This window comes from Melanostigma gelatinosum (assembly GCF_949748355.1).
Source record: "Melanostigma gelatinosum genome assembly, chromosome: 11".
NCBI lineage: Eukaryota > Metazoa > Chordata > Actinopteri > Perciformes > Zoarcidae > Melanostigma > Melanostigma gelatinosum.
This window is the reverse complement of record NC_136644.1, coordinates 10,578,773-10,603,923: the sequence shown is the minus strand read 5'-3', so window position 1 is coordinate 10,603,923 and position 25,151 is coordinate 10,578,773. Positions and strand designations below refer to the sequence as shown.

Below are 25,151 nucleotides of genomic sequence, written 5' to 3'. Positions count from 1 at the left end.
CAACGGCAATAAACCGACAAAAAGGGACTCCGAAATAACTACGTAATGATGCCGATTTGTACTTGTCTTCTCCGACAAAAAGGGACTCCGAAATAACTACTAATGATTACGATTTGTAGGTTACTGGTCTTCTCAATGGAGCTCTGATGGATCGGTGCTAGGCTATGCTAACATCGTAGCAGCTCCACCAGCACTCAATAACGTCACGTAGACGTAAATACGGCAGCGTCTATTCATTGTTTGTATCGTATGGTTTACACACACACATGCATACACATAGTTTGGTCCGGTCTCTGTTGATATGAGGTATCGTAGAGCTCTGGGTGAACACAGACGGCTACAGGATTTATTTCCTGATTCAACAACGGCAGGAAGCCAGTGATGACAGGGGGAGCAACTCAACGCTGATAGGCTGTCGCGCCACAGCGTCACGCGATTATGTCGCTGAAGTTGAAAAATTTCAACTCGCGCGTTGCCGATTTTGCGGCGTCCAACGCGTCCACCGCGTCGACAATAACGCGTCCAATGCGCCGCGCCATCGCAAAATCGCGGCGCGCCAGTCTCATCGCGTCTGTGCATAGACTTTGTATGTAATCTCGACGCGCGTCAAAAAATCAACGCGACCGGTGTGAACGCAGCATTAGTCTTCTTTTAAAGTCTGTGCGCTCCGGTTTACTTTGGACCTCAGCTCTGAAGTTTCTTCTGATACTGCCCGATCGGCATTCATTGTCTAAGGTCAGGATGTTCATTAAAATTGACAGACTGACTGGCCGATACTTTGAGGTGTTGCCACTGCCTTCGACCTTTGCAAGAAGGCAGCTTTAAGAGTCGTTATCTGGGACGTCTTCACGCAAACTGATAAATATTCTGTCCAACCGCTCCTCTTCAAACCCTATCAGAGCTTTGATCTCAATTAGCCGGCAACAGAGAGACCAGTCAGAGGCCGGAGCTGACATGAGACAGCCAGGTTTCTCAGCGCTGCCCCCAGTTGAGCTGATTCCAGAAAGCAGCTGCATCAATACAAAGTGCTAGTTGGCCTTCTATCTTTCTCCTTTTTCATTCCTCTGTCCATTTTCCCTTCCTTCAACTTCCTCTGCTTCCAACAGTCCCGTCATGCATTCACAACACCGCGTTTCCTCAGACACTGATGTATTGGAAAGTCAGGCGGCGATGGACAGCTGCTCCCCTCACTGTAGGTTTGTGGGTGAGCGAGGGCTGGGAGTGCTGCCAATAACCACAGTGATGTCCCTGTTCTCACACCATGTATAAATTACCTCACCTGATTACGTCTTCCCTGCAGAGATAAACTGTCATGGTGCATTTAACTCTGATGACAGTGCTAGGGTTTATCTTCGTCCAATCATCACTTATTTGTGTGCAAGAAATAAATAAAAAATTGTTCAGACATACTGTTCTTACTTTGCTGCAAACAGTTCATGTAGGTACTCGTTGGTTTGTCTTTTTGTGGCTGTTCGAAATACTGAAGCTTTCAGTGCCAGATGCTGCCATTGCCTTGACCTGAACTGCACTCTCTATTCATTTAGTATTTATTGTGTGTTATGTAACTAGTTAAGGACTCGTGTGGGGTAGCTTTAGAGCCTGCAGCCTGATAGTTGACCTCCAGAGCTTCTTCATGAAGTTTCCCCCCACTGTTTTCTGCACCTTTAATCACTGAATAAAAGCCTGTCACGGCGTGCAGACTGACTGAGCAGCAGTTGGCCTCTTGCAACATAGACATGCACACTTAAGAGGAATACTTCATCCCCAAAATGTTGTATTTCAATTACTCATCACGTTTTTACCTTGAATTCTTTCTTCAAGAATTCAAGGTAACACAGGGTGAGCAACCGATATACAAATGGTCATTTTGCGGGTTGAAGTATCTGTTTAATAATCCTTTGATGGGAAATGACATTAGCAAACGATAGAAGCAGGTCAGTCTTGTATATTATTGGTAGCAGTAGGCTAACAGTGTTTCACTGTTACAAAGCAAATTAGTTTTTTGGCACACCAACATTATAGACTGTAATAAAAACACATATTTTTTAACGGTTACTGGGGAAGCAGACACCATGTCAGATGCTGAGATCATGGATATGAAGTAAGCCATGTCAGTTTGATAACCACAACCTGGCTTATAATATAAGCAGTTTACATTATGCTGGTTTTCCCCTCTCCTTTAGGCTACTCTATGTCCTCTCTCTGCCATCTGTGGTGGATGTGATTGGGGGGGGGGGGGGGGGGGGATGTCTGGGGGCGTTTGTGCAGCAGGGACTAGCGATCATCAAAGTGAACAAATTTCAACTTCTACACATCCTGTACGATCCTGTTTTATAAAGTGGACTGAGTTGACTATTCAGATAAACATGTAGAGTTTGAAAGGACAGAGACGGAAAATGTAGAAATATAGAAATACAGATAGTAGAGTCTTATCAGAAGCAATCATAGAATTATTACAGAAGTATACGAACGAAAGCGAAAGCATTTGCCAAGAATGTTTTCATTAATCAAGTTCGTCATAGTGTCAGCATAGTGTTCTGTCTCACTGCAGAATATCAGGGGACTGCATTTTCTTCACTCATTCAAATACCAAAACAAAACTCTGTTTCTGCCTCAGGGTCCAAATTACAAAGTAGATGTCTAAATGTCAAAAATGGCTAGCAGTCACTTAGGCACAGCTTATCATTGTCAAACTTGAGGAGTGCAAATGTGTTGTGCTTTAAAGGAATGTCATCTTGAAAATCTCAAAGAAAAACAATATGGTGCAGATGGAACACTGTTCCTTTGTCTTTAGGCAAATCGAGCTGCTGGGGTTTGAACCAGCAATTCTAACTCAAGCACAGAACTGCATCACTAGAGAGGGGGACATATTCAAAAAGTATGAAGTGAATCAAGAAAAGATTGGATGTCTTTGAGTCGTAAACAAACTCTCTCTATTTGTCTACCCAAAAATGAAATGCTGTACATCTGTGTCCTCAACTACTCCAGACATCAGGCTGTTTCTCTTACATCTTCCTTTCCCTGTGGTTACTTTTAGTCAAGTTGTGGTGAACTGAAGTAGTTACTTCAGTTTTTGTTACAAGCTGTCCTAAATGTGATGTTTAATAATGCAAATGAGACTTAATATGTGCTCATTTGTATGCATTTCCAGAACAGAAATCTAAACCCTATATAAAGCCAGGTTTTAACTTCTCTTGACATGTTGGTCAAATGTTTTACAAAAGGAATATTGGATATCTTGGTATAACTCTATAAATCAGAAATTAGTATCAACAGCCATAAAAAAAAAACAAGTAAACGTTTTAAAAGGAATAAAATAAACTTCTGAATTTGTATTTTGGATGTTTTCTTTCCACTAGTCTGAAAAAAGAAGTTATGGAACCAGGATATAGTCCAGAATCTCTAAATTGACCAGTGCATGTTTTGCTCATAGTGCAGAGACATCCTTTTAGGGTGGGAGATTATTACCTCACAATAACATGTGCTGTTGACACACACAACGGACTGAGCAGATCAACACACCATTGGATCCATTCCTTGCACCTTTACTCTTGTATTTTTGGTTTTGGAAAGGCTTGGGGAAAAAAAGAAAAACACACCATCTTCCGAGTATCGCTATAACTGCAGAGATCCAAAGCTTGACAGATCTACTGGGCCTAATTAGTTGCTAGTTGCAAAGCTATATGATTGGGAAATCAATGTTGTGGGGGTTTGGCAAATGGCCTATTACCAGAGGACCCAATTACCCCAAAGTAGTTTCCCTGGAAAAACGGGCCAAATATTGACCAGGAGGACGTTGTCATGTGTGTGGCATAATCCTAAAACTCAAACAAAGGAATAATTGTATTAATGTCACAAGCCACAATGGAAATGGGTTCCACGCATTTTTAAATCATCAGAGACGCGTTCCCCATCCGTTTCGGTGGTGTATTTTTACTCTTGTTTCAGGAGTGTCTGTGTGCATGCTTTGTGTGTTTATTTCAGTCCCGGGAGGGGTGAAGAAGGGCAGCACATCAGATAACACGCCAGAACAAGAGCATGGCAAACTGCATCTTCCACATTGAGTGCCCTGTCTGACCATGCATGACACCAGAACACACTGTTAACAACACAAGAGGAGTCGAAGAAGAAAAGACACAGTGATTGCAGACAGGTGGGAAAAGAGAGGAGTGGTTCAAAAACAGAGGTGAAGAAGTCCTAGCATTTGGTTAAAAGGGGACAAATTGTGAAAAACTCACTTGTCAAGTGCTTATGCACATACATGTGTGTGTCTGGAGAGCCTAACAACCCACAGGCTGTGAAAGAAGATAATAATTTGTGTGTTAAAGAGATCAGTAAACATGTGATTCAACAAGCCAATCAGATTTGACTCCCCTTCTTATGTCACATGCAGGCTCTTTATAATCAAGCAGCAAAGAAAAATAATGTGTTTTTTAACTTCAGAGTATGTAAACACGTTTTAGTAGAAACAAAAGCAAAAGTATGAACCTGAAAATGAGCATATGTTTTACTACAGTGGGCCAAGTCAGATTCTTTTTGTTATCAGTCACCATATATCAAACTGACAATTAGCCAAAACATCAAGCCAATCACAGGACCATCACAAAAGGCTATCCCTTGGTAGTAGCAGCATTACAGGATTACAGGATTCAAAGACATTACATGTAAATATTTATGAATAAAAATCTGCTTTGTACTCACCTCCAAAGAGTGCTCTCAGTGACGCTGCCAATATGAAAATCATACAGCTTGGTGAGGATCATGATCACCTGCAAAGAGAGGGAATTTTACCATTACAATCTTTGTATCAGGCCTCCAAAGTAAGTAGTAAATCTCTTCACAGCAGCAGAACATCGTCTGCTCGAAAACCTTCCTCGGAGTTCAAGTGTCTCAAGTGAGGGTAAGCCTTCCCAACCTGCACCCATGGTCGTGAGCTTTGGGTAACGCCGAAACAATGAGATCACAGATTCAAGCAGCCAAACGGAGAGCTCACCCTGAAAGCAATAGATTTATATGTTGGGGAATAAGCTTTTCTGCTAAGAGTTAGTGAGAAGAGCAAAACCACTCTACAGCCAGCAGCCGGTAAGCTTAGCTCAGCAGAAAGACTAACAACAGGGTGAAAAAGCTAACTGGTCAACAGTAAAATATTCCACCAACCAGCACCTCTAAATCTCACTAATTAATATCTTATATCTTAGACCTCCTGAAGTCGTCCACGCAACCAGCCTAGAGTGACTGCTCCCTTCTAATGCCGTGTTCACACCAAACACAGGGAAAACATTTTTTTTAGATGCGAATAGACGCAGAAATGCAAAATTCTAGCTACTCCTCCTCTCCGGCACGTCTAGCGCAAATGATGCGAATAACAACAAACGATCCAGCGAGTAAACTCCCGCGAGTAATGCAACGCAAAATCTCGCTTGGCGTTTGGTGTGAACGCAAAGCGTTCTGGAGCGCTTTGCGTTCTAGTCCGGCCCAGAACTTCTCAGCAAGAAGACCCATATGAGCGATCACATATCCTGTCTGGCCTTAGATCGCCTGAGGATCCACAGGAAGAGCTGGAGGACGTGGCTTTGGAGAAGGACGTCTTTCTGATACTTTGCTGAGTCTGCTGCCACAGCAACCCACAACTGGATAAGATGTGGAAGATGTGCTTGTCAAAGTTGGTGGTTTATACAGGGGCTTACATACAGACAGTGTGGTTGCACAGGACCCCATCTGGTGGGGGCCCATAGAAAGAGCGAGCCCTCCAACATTGTGTTGTCTGGAGAACGAACACGTGTAAGTGATTCAGATGACCACCTTGGAATTATGTCTGTGTTCAAAGAACTAAAGAGAGTGCCTTTTAAAATAGTCAGCAGCAATGTATACCAAAATGACATGCTTATTCTACATAAATTATAAAAAACATAAATGAACTATAATGAAAAAAAAGACAATGCAATTAAATGAATAATTACTTGTTTTCTTTGGTATTTTTGTCATATCACATGTAAAAGATGATTGCAGTGTAATACGTATGTTGACAAGACGATGGTGTGCGTGTGCATGTGTTCCATAACTAGCATACTCTAGATCCCATTATAAGAGCATGATCTGGGTCCGATGTGACTGTCTTACACCACCAGGTGTATATGTAGTTGTACATTATTGTGTATATATATTATCAAACAAAGAAAAAATGACCATTAACTACTTTTTTGGGACTGTTAACTTTGAAATAACAGGAAAAAAACGATAAATTGTCAATCTGTGCAAACTGAACTGTAAATTAGTTCTTGTAAAGTGTGAACTGATGTATAAAAAATGCCCCTTGTACATAGTAAGCTTCCTAAAGCTGAAACTGTTGATGTGCTGTTAGTAGAAATGAAACACTTCTTTCAGCTGCGGCACAGTAAAACATTTGTGTTGGAACTGCAGATGAGTTAAATTGGTAGATTATTACTTATTGTACATTTTGAAGTTTTTTTTTTTCTTGCCAGACCATATTTCCACATGTTCTAGTTATATTTAATGTCACAACACAAATCATCAGGTATGTTGATAAAATTAGCTTATATACAGCTTTAATCAGCAATTAGCTTATATACAGCTTAATTAATCACTAGTATATTAGTAGTTTTAATAATCATTACCTTATGAGGCTTTATTAACCACTCACGCATTACACACTTTATACACTAGGGCAAGGGAGAACCACGAGGAAGATTACTGATTTAACTGCGTCACGAGGAACAGGCCGCCATCTTCAGATAGATAAGAAAGGAACAATGGACAGTGAGATTCAAGAGAGGGACAACGCCCCAGCAGAGCCCAACTCTTCACACACTCTTTCCCAGGTCCTATCTCATTCAACATTTCATGCACACTGATAGAAGAAGACGCCTTCTGGGAGGGGCCGAGGTGAACGGACGTTCACGGCCTCCACCCAGGTGTCATAACATACAAATGTGCCACGCCTGCATCTTTGACTTTGACCAATGTGCATCAAGGGGTGGAACCCTATATTAAGTTTCACACTGCTGTGTTGAAGTGTGTTCTGATGGTGGATCTCTGCGAAGTGAAACTATTAGAAAACCCATGCATGTTTAATTGCTGGGCTGAATAACTCTGTTGATAAATAAATCTATTGCTTTGATATAACTATACGCCTCTGAGAGCTTCTGTTTCATTCTTAAATCCGCTCTAAGTGTGAAAGACAGCTTTATTTTCACAACAGGTAACAATGAAATGAAACCTATTCTTTGTTTGCTCTTTCACAAATGAAAAAAGATTGGTATTCTTGAGAAACTAGAAAGACAAGGCCAGATAACAAAATAAAAATGCATCCTACCTAAAAACCTTTAGCACCAGCTCCAAAAATCCCCAAATCTAGTATAAGTATTCAGGTCAGCAATTATCATAGTGAACATAAACAACGGATATGGCTGCTGTTTGTCCTCACAGCTGTTAAGATAGCATCTTGAGGAAGACGCAAAATAACGCAAAATATCTTTGAAGGAAACTACCAACCCTAGCTCGAAGGCTTGTAAAGAAATAACTATTAGCAATAACAGCACATCTCAGTTTTCCCAACACCTGTTAGGATTACAGTGATCTGGGAGTAATTTATGACCATTTTGGGTATTTATAATAATAATAATAATTAAGTAATTATTCCTGTGTAACCAATGCTGTGAATAGCACTTTTGAAACTTGATGGAGGAAGCTGCTATGCATGCTCGCCCCTGTGGACAAGTCTGATCCAACAGTCTCTTTGGTCTCTGTTCTTTTGGAGAGATAATCAGCAGGCGGGGCACTTTGATAAGCACTGTGTTACTGCCTGGTCCTCAGAGCAAAAAAACAAGACATGAAGGCCAAGTCTGCCATGACAGGATCAGTGGTCAGCTGTGATCTTCCACTCTGAGTGCAACTTTGTCGCACAGAGAGACTGCTGGTAACATCCATGACTGATGTTTACCGCTGGGTTACAGGTTCCCGTTAGCATTTCTCTCCACGCAACAATCTTATGCATGTTTAAAGCAACCTGACATGCTCGACTTGAGTCACTTGGCTGGGAGGGGGTGCAGGAGGTGTGGCCTTGACTCTTCTGACAGGCGTGAGCAGTCAGGCGAGATGAGAGGGAACTGAATCTCTGTCCAGAATGGAAAAGAACCGTTGTCCCGGCATCCCCGTCCTCCCCTACTACTCATGTCCTTGTGAAGATCCGAGGCCCACAGACTTCCAGGACCTTTCCACCTCTGGCCGAGCCTTGCTATCCCCACAAGCGCTTTGAACAAGCCGGCCAGCTCACCAGGGTTCTTGTGAGAAGATGTGCCACATGCCCAAGGGATCCTCCAACTAAGACTGTGAACATATGTTTCAGGCCAAGCAGTGCCAGCGACAGCACAGTGTTGAATAAGATGAAAATGGATCCTTGCCATGTGGCTGCAACATGGGGGGGGGGGGGGGGGGGGGGGGGATTGATACACACAGACACAAGTCTTCTCATCCCCACATGGCAGTCTGAATTAAAAAATCCAGGACACCAGCTGAAAAAGAGAAACACTTGAAATGCTTCTGAAGAGAATCTCATAAATGTGTTTCAGCCAACCTTAACAGTCGTCTTTCATGGACAGTTAATGCATTAAGCTACAGACCTGAATGAAAAGGGGTTGGGGATTTCAAGGAACGTCAAGCAGTGGACAGACAAAGCTGTGGCACACTTCAAAAAAGTGTTTATATTTCAAGTGCACTCTCCCCTTCTGAACCGCCAGTTGAATTTATTATTCTATCACTTCAATAGAAATATCAGTCACATTGCACTTGCACATAACCTTGTTGCCTTAGCAATTCATCTACTGTGGTGAAAACTAATTATTGGCAAAACTAGATGTCCCCCTGTCCTCAAAGACCAAGTCGAAGTGCCACACACAGTCCTGAATATTGAATGTTCAGTTTATAGCGTGTTAATGACTTTTCTGAGAGCAATGGAGCTCATGCGAGAACATTTTGGTTTTCTTATCTTCACTTTCTCCTCCTTGTTTCCGTTTGGTGAGCTCGTACGAGTGAGCCACGTCATGAGCGCGTCCATAAGGACAGTGAATTAGCATCGCTAACAGCCCAATAACAGCATATAATGCTATATGTCCTGCCCCTTGTGTCCTATGATGAAGTCCTGCTTTCAGAGATCCAGAGAGGAAAGTCTCTCATTTTAACAGAATTAAGGGACCTGATGAAGACGAGGAATGAGGACAAATGATGATGTTAATGTTCAAGACGCGTCACCTGAGCGTCGTACTGTCACTGAAATAAAGAAGAAATGGTTCCATGTGGAAAACGTCTCTCCATAGCAAGGCCATCGATGACTGCAACGGGAGGTCAAATAACACAAGATGTTCATAATCATACTGTAGTGTTTTACATTTACATCAATAGACAAGTTAAATGAATGGTGATATCGTTATAGAAATAACTTTAGAATTATATCAGCCTATAATTCAGATGTCAGAGTCAAACAGGATAATGTCAACATCATTATGAAGTCGATATTTCACAGAAGATTCTAACTCAAAATTGCTTCAAAGTGAATGAAATATACAATCCATAAGTGAGAAACTTGTACAACAGCAGACTAACTGCACATGGCTGCTCTCTCGTTGCATGGTGGTCAGCTCTCATCTTTGCAATGCATTATGATCTCCTGACAGCAGTTTATAATTCTAGTTATCAGCACACACAAATATTCATAATGCTTGATAACAACAATCATAACACATTATAAAGCATTTTATGACTTGTAAGGTCAAGTATCATAATACTTTATAATGGCTGGTCACTCACTGACATTGTGTATTATAATTCCCATAATGAATAATAATGGGATGATACTTACTGGTCATTTGAGTGGAGTAATACAATTCCTGAGGTGCAGGGATAATACATTACAAGCTGGTTATGCGTCACAATAGGGGGTCATTGTTTGCTTTAAAGGGCCAGTGTGTAACATTAAGGGGGGATCTATTGGCAGACATGGAATATGATATGATTAAGTATGTTTTCATTCGTGTATAATCACATTAGCTTACAATGCACGCCTGCCACATGGGAGAAGTTTCAGTTGCAACCTCACAGGTAGATGCTGCCAGATCCTCCACACTGCTTCTTCAAGTAAAGTGAAAAATATCAATGAATCTAAAATGTAAGTGACTGACCAGTAATTATGAAGTATTATGATACATGATCTTATAAGTCCTTGTATTGATTATTGTTAAAATCATGATTATTTGTGAGAGCTCAAATCTATATATACAGTGCTGTCAGTAGATTATACTGCAATATAAGTGTGTTTAAACTGCAGAGAAAGTGTTGATCGATTGGTCAAACAAACAAACTTTACCCTGTGCAGCATTTTTAACATTTCGTTCATGAATCCTGCTTCACAATTCATTTGACTCCATTCAAAGGCTCCAGGAGCATCAAAGTACCCAATCAATGCCCAGCAAAAGATTTCATCTCGAATCCAGCGTCTCTAATACATCTACTCAGACACTTTGTATTTTAGCAATTTCAAAGACTTCAATCTGAACAAAATAGCTCTCTGTGCCTTTCGACAGTACCCCAGTATTGACACACACAAGTGAAAACAAGCTTTTACTAGTCTGCAAACAAATGCCAGGACAGTCGACAACAAAATGGCAGCTGGAACAGATCGTTATCTCGAAGTGATTAAGCCTCTCAGTAGCATGTCAACAGCTCAGCAATTACTTTCAATTGTCGAGAGCTGTTTATGAGACACGATGTCAACTGGTGGTGACGGAGCCGCCATCAAGGCAGAGACGCTGAGTGATTGGATAAATACACAGTGAGAAGTTTGTTGAATGTTTTGGATCATAGATGGAGACAAATAGAGAGCTGAGACAAAGAGGGGGACAACAATAAAGGGCACTGTCATCTGTTGCCTTAGTTTTCCCTCCACAGCAACAAGAAGAACCGGGCTCTATTCATAGGTCGGTTCACCGTCAAAGGGTTGGTCCACCTGGCCTGAAGCCTACAGCAAATCAATTACAACATAACAGCAGAATACGGATGGGAAAAGTTGAAAAGGGATGAAATGAGGCGTCGCTTGCACTGACAAACCCACAGAAAATGTTCACCCAACTTTGTAACGCAGCTCTTTTCAGTTTTCTGTCCCATAAACGCCAAACCTGCTCTCTATTCCAGCGGCAGCAGGCCTCTGTCGCCAGTAGAAAGGCCTTTAGAAAGCTCCCAGTGGCCGCATAGACCGGCACAAAACAGACAGAGGGTCAACTGTGTGACGACCCTCTCAGAGCAGGCCTCTCCCTCCAGGAGCCTGGTGGGAGGAGCCGGCTCATCAGGGAGGTCCAGCTCACCTGGTCTGGTTGCAAAACTCTATGAGCTAGTGTCAGTCAGTTTCTCTCTCTCTCTCGTTGTCTCTCTCTCTCCTCCCTCTCTCTCTCTGTCTCTCTCTCCTCCCTCTCTCTCTCTCTCCTCCCTCTCTCTCTCTCTCTCTCTCTCTCTCTCTCTGCGCCTCTCTCTCTCTTTGTCTCTCTCTCCTCCCTCTCTCTCTTTGTCTCTCTCTCTCCTCCCTCTCTCTCTCTGTCTCTCTCTCCTCCCTCTCTCTCTCTCCTCTCTCTCTCTCTCTCTCTCTCTCTCTCTGCACCTCTCTCTCTATTTGTCTCTCTCTCCTCCCTCTCTCTCTTTGTCTCTCTCTCTCCTCCCTCTCTCTCGCTGTCTCTCTCTCTCTCCTCCCTCTCTCTCTCTCTCTCCCTCTATCTCTCTCTCTCTCTCCTCCCTCTCTCTCTCTGTCTCTCTTTATCTCCTAGCTTCCTCTCTAGGTTTGGTTTTGTTAGATTTACCTCATCATTACACTCATTTACCTTTTCGTTATGTGAAATACAGTTCTTTGTAACTGAAAAATAAGAAACTTGTCGAGAGGCCCTTCACAGTGACCAGCTTATGGCATACACCTGCGTCATGCTGTTTAATAATCAGTATCTTGATCTGCCACTCCTGTCAGCTGGAAGAGCTCACTAACAACGATGCCATTGAATGTGTGACCAACAGTTGAGAGAAATTAACCTTTTGTTTGCACAACAAACATAAAGAACATAAAAAAACACATTTTCTTTGTTCAACTGCATTGGTCTCTTCAACCCTGTCACACACATTTTGCTTCATTATTTTTTAAAGTTCATTAAAAATGTTAGGATCGCTGTCTGATCGCTGTCTAAAATGATATAACTCATCAAACGTGACACTCAGGAATGATCAGCCTCACGTGACTGAATGAAATGATGATGAATGACGTAAAAAGCTCTCTCTGACTTTAATTGTATTCATAATAAAAGTTATTGAGGGAAATATCAGATCATGAAACCACAATTCTTTCGAATAAATGAAGAAAGTTGTTTGTGGTCGTTTTGTTGTTCAGTCTACAATGAAGATATATTTAAACCAGACAGTGAATCAGAAAACTAATCAAATATAAAGCTTGAGTTTAATCATTAATATACTAACGATAGCTTTATAGCTGATGTTAGCATTTATCTATGCTAATTAAGCTTGAAGGAGAGACAAATTATGCAACAGTTTCAAATAATGCTGGATAAATGTGCGACACCTTCATATCAGGAAAAGAGAGAACAGCTGGGTACTAATACTCCTACCAGTGGAAACGAGCATTGCTCAGAGGATAACTAAGGATTCTCATATAAAAGGATTCCTTCATCATTGAATCGAGGAAGGGCTGAGATAGTTGGATGGCTGAATGGATTGATAAGAAAGAACAGGTTTTGGTTTATGCGCACTAACCCAGATGCTTCTTACTGTTTTACGATCTATTAGTTTAATCACTATCGCTCTTGTCCTTTAACAGTGAGGATCTTTAAGTGTCCAAATATTCAACATCTGTATGGATTCCTTGTAACCGCTCCATGGACAGTATAGTGGAACACTCAAACTCGTGTTTCCTTGCATAATGGGAGGATTCTGAGCAGAGAAAAGGATCACACTTGGAGAACCGGAGACATTGGTCTCTGACTGTGACGGACACTGGTGTGCCTCTCCACTATAGGTTTCTATCATGCTGTGCCGTCAAGGGTAATATGTCGGGGGAAAAAGCACCACTAGTGCATGTACTGTTCTGTGAAATGACGCATTATTAACCGCCTATAAAGCTACACAGAGAAATAATCATTTTAAAGCCTTGAATGGAGATTGCTTCTTAACAACCGTGGCTGACGGCAAAGTAAGACAAAAACTCAAGGTTACGGTTAAAGCTCCACTCTGAGTGTTGCAATTAACTTATCAGTATGATGCACAAATTAAATACATGTAACACGTCGGAGATGAAGGCAATTGGGAGATGAGAGGAAGTGAATTAAGATGTAAAATGAGATTGCATGTGTAAATACTGTAGCTGCTGGCGTGTTATAGTCCCATCAAGGCCACACCAGGGAGAAGACTGCAGCACTGGGCTCCTTCTGGACATCACTCACCCACTTAATCTCTGTTTATCAGGGCTCGTCTTTTCCCTCTTCTTCTTGTACTGGTTTCACTTGGTTTCTGGTCTTTTTTGCCATCCTCTTATCTTTATTCTCTCAGTTGTTTCTCATATTTCTTTCCTAATGTGCCCCTACTTCTGCCCCCCTTCACGCCATCCTTTTTTCTGTAATTGTCTCATCCTAAAGCCCTCTCATCTTTGACTTTTACTTGTCTGCCTTGTTTTATTTCCTGCTCTCTTCCACCATCTCTGTTTGTTTTGGCCTATTAAAATAGACAGGCGTCGACTGTGAGTTGAATACTGACAGAATCCCTCATTAAAATCCTTTTCTTTTTAAAATATAGAGGATGCTGAACTACATTGAGGAAGAAAGTAAGTGTGCTACTTAAGGAAATGCGCCACCTTTATTTCATAAGGGGTACAAATGTATAAAATATCTTGTGTCTCTGGAGTAAAGTCGAATGCTGCACATGTGTTCACACCAAATGGCAAGCACATCTTTGCTTCACGCTTGCACGAGTTTGACTGCAAGAACATTTGTGTTCCTCACTCGCACTCGGGGCCATACCGTGTGTGTGTGTGTGTGTGTGTGTGGTCACGTGGTAGAATGGATGATCGTGACGTTAGTACAGAATCTTTACTCAACTCTGAACAGCAGCATCACAGTGAAGACTGCATAGATGAAATTCACACAATCAGCCAAAATAGAACAAATAAAACACATTTTGTTTGTTTCAAATCTTAAACTGATGCAAACATGAAATGAAGGTGAATATAGTTTTAGTAAATCATTTTTTATACACGTTTGCAGGAGAAGTCACAGAGAAAGAGGGAGGCAGTAAATACGGAGGGTATATAACACTGTAATTAATCATTGTCAACATTTACTTTTAGATATCTTGAAATTATTTGAGCCTCTTCTGTATCTTCAGATTGTAGTGTGGATCATTCGTTGTTACATACAGATCATGTATTAACTTTATGAGAAACCGGGCACATTCATCTGTTCTGCATCCTTTAAAAACGAGGCAAATTCAAGTTTCCTTCAGTCCTTTAGATCCAGGAAGTGTACTGTCACCCCAGGAGGACCGCCATCCACCCTTTAGTGTGATTCCAAACCAAAAGTGGGCAGGGCAGACCAAATATTTACAATGAACTCTTCTTGTTCTGTTGGTAATTTAGGAACACGTTCGCGAAGTTGATGCAAAATCAAACCATCCTCACTTCCTCTCAGGTCTACTACGTCTTTTAGTCTTCATGTATTTCGGGCCGTTGTTTTGGTTGGGGGCTGTTTTTAACACAAATGGATGGGCTTTTAAATGACATATCCGCCCTAACATTTTTTTAAGTGATAGTAAGTCAATGTTGCTTGTTCTGCTGCCCAAAAGTGATGAAAAATGTATAAATGCAGCTTACATATTCATCCTCAGGGAGAGGAGAGAAAGTATTCAAGAATTTGTGATGGATATGTTTCTTTTTTTTCCCCAAAAGTAAAAAATTATATTATCTCAAGATTTCTATACTTCACTGAAAAGATAATTCACAATGTACAGTATGTGCACGAGAGCCTCCTGGGTTCAAGGCAACTGGTGTGTTAGTTGCATACCAGACCACGGTTGGCTTCCAAACTTTATTTGGACATATGGACATATGGACATATGGACAAATGGACATTTGGACATATGGACATATGGACATATGGACATATGGACAAATGGACATTTGGACATTTGGACTTAGAAACAGCAAACACGAGAAAATCTGGACCCTGCAGTGTCTCTTTAAATCTCACTCAATGACATCATTGAGTGAGATTTAAAGAGACACTGCAGGGTCCAGATTTTCTCGTGTTTGCTGTTTCTAAGTGACTGAAGACAAAATATGGATTGACTGTGTTGTAATTGTATTATTTTTTGATTATAAGAGGATGACAACATTCTGAAAAGAACCCGACAGACAAATACGAATTTTTCTTGATCCATGTCTGTTTGCTATTGCGTGTCTCGCTCCAAGAAGTCTCGTTCTGAAAGTTTACATCAGGCCCACATTCTTGAAATCAGCTAGATATTCAATCATGACATTGAACATCTTATAGATAACACTCAGCTCCGCTTTCTGCACTCCAACACAACAAACCCTGACAACACCAGCACTCATCTCTCCAACTGACACTCACGTTTCCACCGTAGTCTTGAGACAACACATCACATGACACAATAACAAGTAGAGATGATTTGGCTTTAGGGTTCTTTCCATAATGTCTGACACTTATAATAACCAGAGCCTGTCAGTGGCAACACCCAACAAGCAAACCTTTGGTTAAGGCTGCAACAGATCACAAAACTCACGGTTCGGATCGTACCATGGTTTTGAGTCACGGATCAGGAGACAAAAAAAGCATCCAACATAACTTTGATTGACCTTTATAACTTTTCACTGAGCCAAGGTACAGAACGCTTTTCTTTTAGCAGCTACACATGCCTCCAGACTCCACCATCCTGCAAACATCTTCAAAAGACTGTATATATTCATGTTTCTCACCCAAAACGTTTTAACCAGCATGATGACATTTTAATTTACCATCGACCAATCATCAAGGATCATCTCCAGATCACATATTTTACTGACTATTGTACTATGATGGTTAAACCGTGTTTGTACATGAAATATGACCTCTGTATTTAACCCATCCTCAGCATCAGGACCAGTGGGCTGCTGTAAAGCAACTTGGGCTTCAGTGTCTTGCGCTCAAGGACGCTTCTAGTTGCAGACAGTAGGAGCCGGGGATCGAACCACGTGGAGGTTAAAGGACAACCCGCTCTATCCACTGAGCCACAACCCTGTTTAGCAACTACCAGCTACAGTGTCGTCCCTCAATACCGAACACGATTCATAAAATTGTTGTCTCCAAAGTTACTTAGATGCAAAATCAGGGGAAAACATATATGGTCCAGGTCGAAAAATACCACAGAAAAAGTTTTAGCCTCAAGCAGATGGATGTGAAACAGCTTTCTAGTGAAGGTCAGACACTTAAGTGAAGTAGCAACAAGGAAAACAAATTTTTGAGTGAAGGTGGTCTTTAAAGACAGATATTCCATCAAAGCAATATGTTTTCTTAAAAGTAACGTCAGTTTAATGTTTCAAGTGACAGATATTTCGGAGCAAAATCTCTTCATTGGATTGCTTTATCATTGTCTGAGCTGATGACATTGCATTCAAAAATGAGCTGGAGGATCAATATGGTGAGGGGAATTGATAACAGGTGGCCTGCATGGTGAGCTTGATCCCCTCAGCTGGATTGTAGACTGTGGAAGGAATAACCTTTCCAGCACACTGAGATAAACCTGTCATATTACAATGTGAATTCCCTCCATTCAAAAATAACTACATTTTCACCATTTTGCGGCAGCACACTATATCCTACATCAACTTCAAAGACTTGAGATAGAATAGTCACTATAACAACAGCGGTGTGCAAAACTGCTGCAAGTGCTCACAGCTCCAGCCATTCTGGATCCAGAGTTTTCTAAAAGTCGAGAGAAAACCGCTGCTATCTCCTTCAGAGAGGATTAATAATTCGTCAAAAGCAAGGATATTCTCGCATGGGTGCTGTGAAAATTCTGAAATGCACCTTACTTCAAAAGGAAATGGGAAAATGATTTATTTTACTCATACTTTTTCTGCTCTGCCGTGAGCTGGCTGCCTATATGCAAAGCATGATGTTGAGCTGCTGGGTGTGACGTTTGCTGCCATTTTGAATGATTTCAGTCAGCTGACCCCTCTCACCCTGCACATGAACTGTTTGTGCCCCTTCCATCTGATAGGAGGCTGAGGTCCATCAGGACCAAGACCTCACGACACATGAACAGTTTCTTCCCGTCGGCAGTCGGGCTCATTAACAGAGCCCGGGACACCCACTGACTCTGTCATCCCCAGGACAAATTCCCACCGGTCACTCCCCCGCACATCCCTTCTATCACACTCGACACTTTCACACTACACTTACATCTCACTGGTTTATAGTCCTGTTACCTGTCCGCTTGTGCACTCGACTTCACTTTATTTTATATTTCACTTTATCTTACATTTCACTTTATTTATATTTTACTTTATCTTATATTTTCTGTAAATTTAATTTGTTTCTACTTTGCATTGTTGATTGTTGTTGATTGTTGTTATATGTTGCGCACCTCCCATCATGTCAAATTCCTTGTATGTTCAACATACAATGGCAATAAACGGTTTCTGATTCTGATTCTGATTCTGCTGGATGATTCGTTCTAAAAAACCAAACAACAGATACAGTCCTTCAGATTTGAATTTGTATTTTAAGGTAATTTGTGGCATTTGTTTCATCCCCCTTGGACTCTTTCCTGCATGAAGACAGTTCCACAGCGTAAGATATCAGTCTCATTCTAACACCTAGTGAAGTTTAACTGACTCTAAAAATCACACATTGTCTTAGAACGTCTCTGGTTCATGGGAGAATAACTTTGAAGATCTCCATTTGCTATTTTCGGCACTTCAAAAGCAAGCAGGACACCAGCAACGGAGATTTGTCTCTCAGGCCAGATCTTGAGGAAGTCAAGCGAAGCAAACACTATCTGGCTGACCGTGGAGCCTGCACTGAGGGCTAGAGCTTATCACAGTGCAGGCAACAGTGCAACGAAAACAAGGAGTGTGTAGGCTGCCTGACTCAGACTGTGGAACAGAGACAGATAGAGAACAGTGAAAGCATTGACACATGGACCAGCCAGACATCAGAGTAAAACCAAAAAAAGACATCCCACAATGAAAGAATGTGAAACTACCATAGCATAAGTGCAGCACTGCATCAGATCTTTTCACATCTTATCATTAATACATGAAGGGGTTCTGTCACGGGAGTTCACAGATAGGACCCAAACGCAAGACCACAGGAGACAGAAGTGAATGTTAAACAGGTTTTATTTATAGACAGGTGGGTGCAGGTGTGGAGCCCGTGGTCCGACACCCGAGTGGCAGATCGACAGTGTGATGTCCCGTGGCTCGACACTGGAGAGTTGACAGATCGATGGTGTGAGTCCCGTGACTCGACACTGGAGGGCTGGTGAGTTGACGGCGTGAAGTCCCGTGGCTCGATACTGGAGTCGACAGAGTGTAATCCGTAGACCACAACGAGAGCAGAGCGGCGGAGCGCATCCACAAACACAAGGAGGGCAGAGCCGTGGAGTGTAATCCACAGGGTTTCAGCGGGTTGAAGACGGTACGACCTGACACTCCCAGACTGCAGGACCAGAGTTTATATAGTGGCAGGCTACTCATTAAGGGGCCCTGAGTCTGGTGTGTCAGGCTGCAGGAGGTGATCAGCTTGAGTGTCCTCAGCCGTGCACGATTAAGGGTGCGGCCCTGGGAGGTGTCTGAAGGCAGAGGACAAACAGAGCACATGGCACACCACAACAGACAGGGGAATCCTGGATCCTGACAGTACCCCCCCCTTAAGGCACGGATTCCAGACGTAACACAAGACCCAACACAGGGCGGGTGGAGGGGGTCCGGAGGAGGGATGTCCCCACAGCTATAAGGCCGACTAGGGTGGGCGGCGGGGGTCCGGAGGAGGGGTGACAGGATCTGACCCGCCACGGGGCCGCCGAAGAGCGTCGGCCCCCGGTGCTCCGGCGGCCGGCCGGGAGGGCAGAAGGGCTCCGGACACGGGTGCTCCGGCGGACGGCCGGGAGGGCAGAAGGGCTCCGGCCACGGGTGCTCCGGCGGGCGGCCGGGCGGGCGGAAGGGCTCTGGAGAATAGGATGCTGGTGCCGCAGTGGCAGGTACTGGAGGTCTCTGCTGCTCCGCGACGGCAGCGGGCACTGGAGGTCGCTGCCGCTCAGAGACGGCAACTGGAGGTCGTTGCGCCTCTGGGACGGCGGCCGGGTGTGGGAGAGGCTGCGGCACGGAGGCGGCGACAGGAACTGGAGCGGACTGCGGCGCTGAGGCGGCAGGAACTGGAGCGGGCTGCGGCGCTGAGGCGGCAGGAACTGAAGCGGGCTGCGGCGTAGAGGCGGCAGCGGCAGGAACTGGCGTAGAGGTGGCAGCGGCAGGAACTGGAGCTGGCGCTGCGGCGGCAGGAACTGGAGCGGGCTGCGGCGTAGAGGCGGCAGCAACTGGAGCTGGCGCTGCGGCGGCAGGAACTGGCGTAGAGGCGGCCGCGGCAGGAACTGGAGCTGGCGCTGCGGCGGGAACTGGGACTGCGGCGGCAGGAACTGGAGCTGCGGCGGCAGGAACTGGAGCTGCGGCGGTAGGAACTGGAGCGGCAGGAACTGGCGCTGCGGCGGCAGGAACTGGCGCTGGCCCTGCGGCGGCAGGAACTGGAGCTGCGGCGGCAGGAACTGGCGCTGGCCCTGCGGCGGCAGGAACTGGAGCTGGCCCTGCGGCGGCAGGAACTGGAGCTGGCCCTGCGGCGGCAGGACCAGAGAGCGGCTCTGGCTCCGCGGCCGCGAGGTCCGGGGATAGCTGCGGCTCCGAGACCACAGCTGGGACTGGAGGTCGCTGCTGCTCCGGGACGGCAGCGGCAGGACCTGGAGGTCGCTGCTGCTCCGGGACGACAGCGGCGGGAACTGGAGGTTGCTGCTGCTCCGGGATGACAGCGGCGGGAACTGGAGGTCGCTGCTCTGGGACGGCAGCGGCGGGAGCTGGAGGTCGCTGCTGATCCGGGACGGCAGCGGCGGGAACTGGAGGTCGCTGCTGCTCCGGGACGGCAGCGGCGGGAACTGGAGGTCGCTGCTGCACTGCGACTGCGGCGGCCGGGACTGGAGGTCGCCGCGGTACGGAGACGGCGGCGGCCGGGACTGGCGAAAGCTGTGCCGCAGAGGCGGTAGGAACCGGAGCTAGCTGCGGCGAAGAGGTGACAGGAACAGGAGCCGGCTGCAATGCAGTCTGACTACGGGGAGCCGGAGTCGACCGGGCCACTGAGTGTTCCGCTACCCTTGCATGGCTCAGTCTCCGGCTGAGAAGGCGCTTGACCATATACTCAGAGTTCCCCAGAGGGTCAAAAACTCTCATCAGAGCAGTCACAAAGTCCACATACCCCACAGTATTAGGCTGGTCGCTGCTCACTGTGTACATGGCCCAGTCCAAAGCCCTTCCCCGCAGTAAGCAGACCACGTAAGACACCTTGGACCTGTCTGAGGCGAAAGTCAGGGGCTGTCGGTCAAACACCCGTTGGCATAGCACCAGGAAGCCTTGACACTTCCCCAGTGTTCCATCATAGGGACTCGGAGCCGGCACGGGGGATTCCCAGACCGGCGGAGCGAGGACAGGAGAGGGGAGTGCAGGTGATGGGTCCGGTGCTGGAGCCGGCTGAAGCTGGCCTGTCCGAACCAGTCCCTGCAAGATGCGGCCAACCCCAGAGACCTCAGCTTCCATGGATTGCAGGGCTTGACGCATCTCCATGAGCATCTGCTGGGGTGCCTCCAGCTGCGTGCTATGTCCGGCCAGCGTAGCTGCTCCTGTGGTTGCTGGGTCCATTATGGTCAGGTCGTTCTGTCACGGGAGTTCACAGATAGGACCCAAACGCAAGACCACAGGAGACAGAAGTGAATGTTAAACAGGTTTTATTTATAGACAGGTGGGTGCAGGTGTGGAGCCCGTGGTCCGACACCCGAGTGGCAGATCGACAGTGTGATGTCCCGTGGCTCGACACTGGAGAGTTGACAGATCGATGGTGTGAGTCCCGTGACTCGACACTGGAGGGCTGGTGAGTTGACGGCGTGAAGTCCCGTGGCTCGATACTGGAGTCGACAGAGTGTAATCCGTAGACCACAACGAGAGCAGAGCGGCGGAGCGCATCCACAAACACAAGGAGGGCAGAGCCGTGGAGTGTAATCCACAGGGTTTCAGCGGGTTGAAGACGGTACGACCTGACACTCCCAGACTGCAGGACCAGAGTTTATATAGTGGCAGGCTACTCATTAAGGGGCCCTGAGTCTGGTGTGTCAGGCTGCAGGAGGTGATCAGCTTGAGTGTCCTCAGCCGTGCACGATTAAGGGTGCGGCCCTGGGAGGTGTCTGAAGGCAGAGGACAAACAGAGCACATGGCACACCACAACAGACAGGGGAATCCTGGATCCTGACAGGTTCATTCGGTAGGATCCCACTGTGGATCTGGGAGATGTTGAAAGAATTTCCTGTTCTCTGAAGGTTTATAACAATGTAGCCTTGCATGTTCACTAATTATCAAACAGTAACTGATGTGTGTATGGGGAAGAACTGAATGGCTCAGATTGATACCACGTGCAACCCATGTCCCTTTAAACATGTCCGGTATATTTTAACGCTTACAACAGGAAAAGGTTTGATGATTCAAGAAGCTACAGTCTGAAAGGAAACTGTCTCAGCAGATCACAAAGCCCCTCTGTAACATGAGCACCCACAACATTTGTATAGCTGTGTGTGTGTGTGTGTGTGTGTGTGGTCTTCCTTCCTCGTTCTCCTGCCTCCTGCTCTGCTCATCATGAACACCTGTCTGTGATCAGCTCAGCTCTTCCAGTCTGCTCACCTGCCTCTCACCAGCTCCTCCGTTTGCAGTTCATCTTCCCCCGGCTCTTCGACCCTTCTTGTAGATTTTAGAGGTCTATCAGGATCATCACTCGCCTGCCTGTCGTCCTGCCAGGAACCTCCTAGCCTCCAAAGTGACCCTCATTCCACACTCACGCCATCCTCGTGCTCCATTCTGTTCTACCCATCCCCCTCTTCCAGATCCTCCTCGACCATGAAACGATTTTTTGTCCTAATCTAATTCTCTTCAGCGTGTTCTTGCATGTTGAGCTGATTTCATTGTGTTGTGATAATTCAGTACGTTTAACGCATCGTACAGGTCTATAATCTCGTCCGCCCAAGTTAAATCCAAAACCAGGTGTAATCAAATGAGGACGAAACCAAAAAAAGGCAAGAAATTGCAACAAAATCATAACTGTAATTATTATTATGAATTTGCCGTTTGACAGTAACAGAGTGACGGGGATGACATCCTCATCAATCGCCTACCAGAACACCCCCAATACATTTTTGGAGAGATAGAATAAGAATAATCAGAAAAATGTGTTCCAGACTAAAGAAAATTCACGTGAATGTGCCCTCAAATCGTAACAACTCGGAAAGTCGTCAGAAATTTGGCACAAGACTCGTTGAGTTGATGTCATATTAAGCAGAAACATGGAGACGAAAGTACATTTTGGTTTGACTGTAAGGAACTGACACACAAAAAGCATTATGCGCCGTAGATACCGGGATCCAAGTCGAACCCACCAATAGAAACTCCTGGCTCATTCAGCAGTGTATGCCCCGCCCACTTCCACTTCACCCAAACTCAACTCGTAGGTTTTCGTTCAGGTAAGTTAGCGTAGTTGTTTTTTAGAAAGCGTGTTTTTTATTTGAAAGCAAAGGGTTTTTGATTTGCAGCCAAAAATTCTTGTTTCATAAGCTAAATATTTTTACTTACAAACTTGATTTCTTGATTGCAGTGCGATAAATTTCTTGTTTGCGTAATAAAGACACAAATGCACCTTCAGTATAAAAAGGTCAGTTTTGACAAATTAGTGTAAAAAAACAAATCTACAGGTGGAAGGAGGTAAGAGACACTAGCTGTCAGGATGGGACGTGTCGCCAGCCACAGCTATCCTGACATTTCTACCTTTCTCATAGAACTTTTTTTAAGGTGGAAAGACACACTGAACACTGTTCTCACAATGAGGACTGGCTTTAAATCTCAAAAAGGGTGAATTACACAGACAGCTGAATCCTAACACATCCTCGAACATTAGTATTAATCTAATCCGAGTCATCTTCCTTTGGAAGGCTGAATATGCTCTTTTCCCCCATGTTACCACAGGCACATCATTTCTGATTAGAGGGGCACGTTGCTCTTTATTCAGCAAACGAGCGACAGGAATTAGTTGGAGTCTGTCATTTTCATCTTCACCTTATTTCTTTTTTTTTGTCACAGTCCCTCTATGAGCTCTATAATCCCTCTATAATTGTACCCGCTCTGGTGTCAGCAGAAGCACTGGAGGAGAGAGAGGCGAGGCAGAGAGCTTTAGCTGCGAGGGCCCTCGCGTGTTATTGCGAGTCTTCTCAAAGGTGACACATTATGGAGGCAGCAGGAGAGCAGATTACCGATAGGCTCCGACTTAAACTCTTGATTACATTTGTCCTGAACTCTGACTCCGTCTGCTGTCTCTGGATGGTACATACTGATGGGGGGGGGGTCAAAGAACTGCCCACTCACTGATAGCATATCCCGAGCTATGTGCCCCTAGTTAGACACCGATGACACACTAAAAGCTGGCTGTGATTAAAATTGCAATACGTTGTCCTTTCAGGGACATTATGTTATCCATCCAGCACCTGATGCATCGGCTCGGCTCGACACAAGCCAGCTCGCTGATGGCTCAGGGGCTGCTTGCGTTGACGTCTGTGTGACAATGCTGTGTTAGCAGACACCAGAGTGCCACGCTGATTGCACCCCGTCATACCGTGATATGGTTATAAGCCTTCCACCCGTCTGACCTGCCGTGTTTGGAGAATCCTTTAAAGCCCGACTGTTGTCTTTGCTCTGACACTTTCTCCTTTCACTGTCAGTATTTCTAAGAAACCGTATTTTCTCGAAACACTTGTATCTAGCGGCAACTGATATGCACAGCACTAATAATAAGAAGTGTGAGCAGTAGAGTGAAGGAGTCTTTACATTCACTCCACATAGGCTTTATGGAGAAAAGTCTGAGTGAGAATCAGGTTTTCACATGCAAGGAATTTGCTTTGGTGTTCTGGATGCATAGAGAACAAATATTCATAAAAATGTTCAATGTTGTATAATAATAATAGTAATTATGTAGAGTGTATCTGCTGAAACTGAAAAAAACAAAGATATACTTTGTACATCTTAGTTTCACAGCTTCACAGTATTCAGAATAAAAATAATATGCAATATTCAGAGACACAAAAAATAAAAATAAAAACTCATTCCAAAGCATTTTTGGAGTCTTCTCGTTTTGAGTTTAAAAAAGGGAAAAGAAAACTAGAAGAGCTTGGAGAGATGAACTAAAGCACTTAATAAACATAAATGTTGAAGATGATTGATAATACTGGTGATACATGATGCAATGTACTGTAATATCTCAAAGAATCTGTTTGGTTCGGCAAAAAACATAATATCCATTTAATGCAGATGTCTTTTAAAGTGTTCTGTTTAATGGGTATGGTTCACAGACAGTTATCACATCTGCTGCTGATGTTTTCAAAGAGAACCACTGAACTGCATAAAAGCGACCACATTTTTATTTGAAGACAAATATCAGTGCGTTTCTGTGTTTCAGTTCCATAGAAAGCACAAACTGTCACTGCGGAGAAGTTCCAGAGAGACAGCCCTGCTCTCCGGTGCCGTCGACACGCTTGGGACTGGAACTCCAGAAAGCCTGGATGTCTCAACTCATCATGCCGTGCCATCGCTGCTCATGGGCAGTGGGCATCACTTTGTGCCAACAACAGCAGCCCGGCAAACAAAACAAAACAGGCTGAGAGCACACAGGCAGAGAGGACGAGCAGGAAAAGCATATATTTTGCGCAGATATCATATTTTACACACATTACTGGGTACATTCCATAGTTCAAAAACA

General features: G+C 44.5%; 1 protein-coding gene across 1 annotated transcript in view; it reads right to left on the bottom strand.

The window, feature by feature from the left end:
* Positions 1-25,151, bottom strand: part of sorcs3a (sortilin related VPS10 domain containing receptor 3a) — a gene marked incomplete at both ends in the record, with an annotated part of 206,774 nt that overhangs the window by 111,527 nt on the left and 70,096 nt on the right. The window contains one exon of the mRNA XM_079279217.1: positions 4,702-4,769. Within this exon, the coding sequence (XP_079135343.1) occupies positions 4,702-4,769 (68 nt within the window). The remainder of the gene's footprint in view (positions 1-4,701; positions 4,770-25,151) is intronic.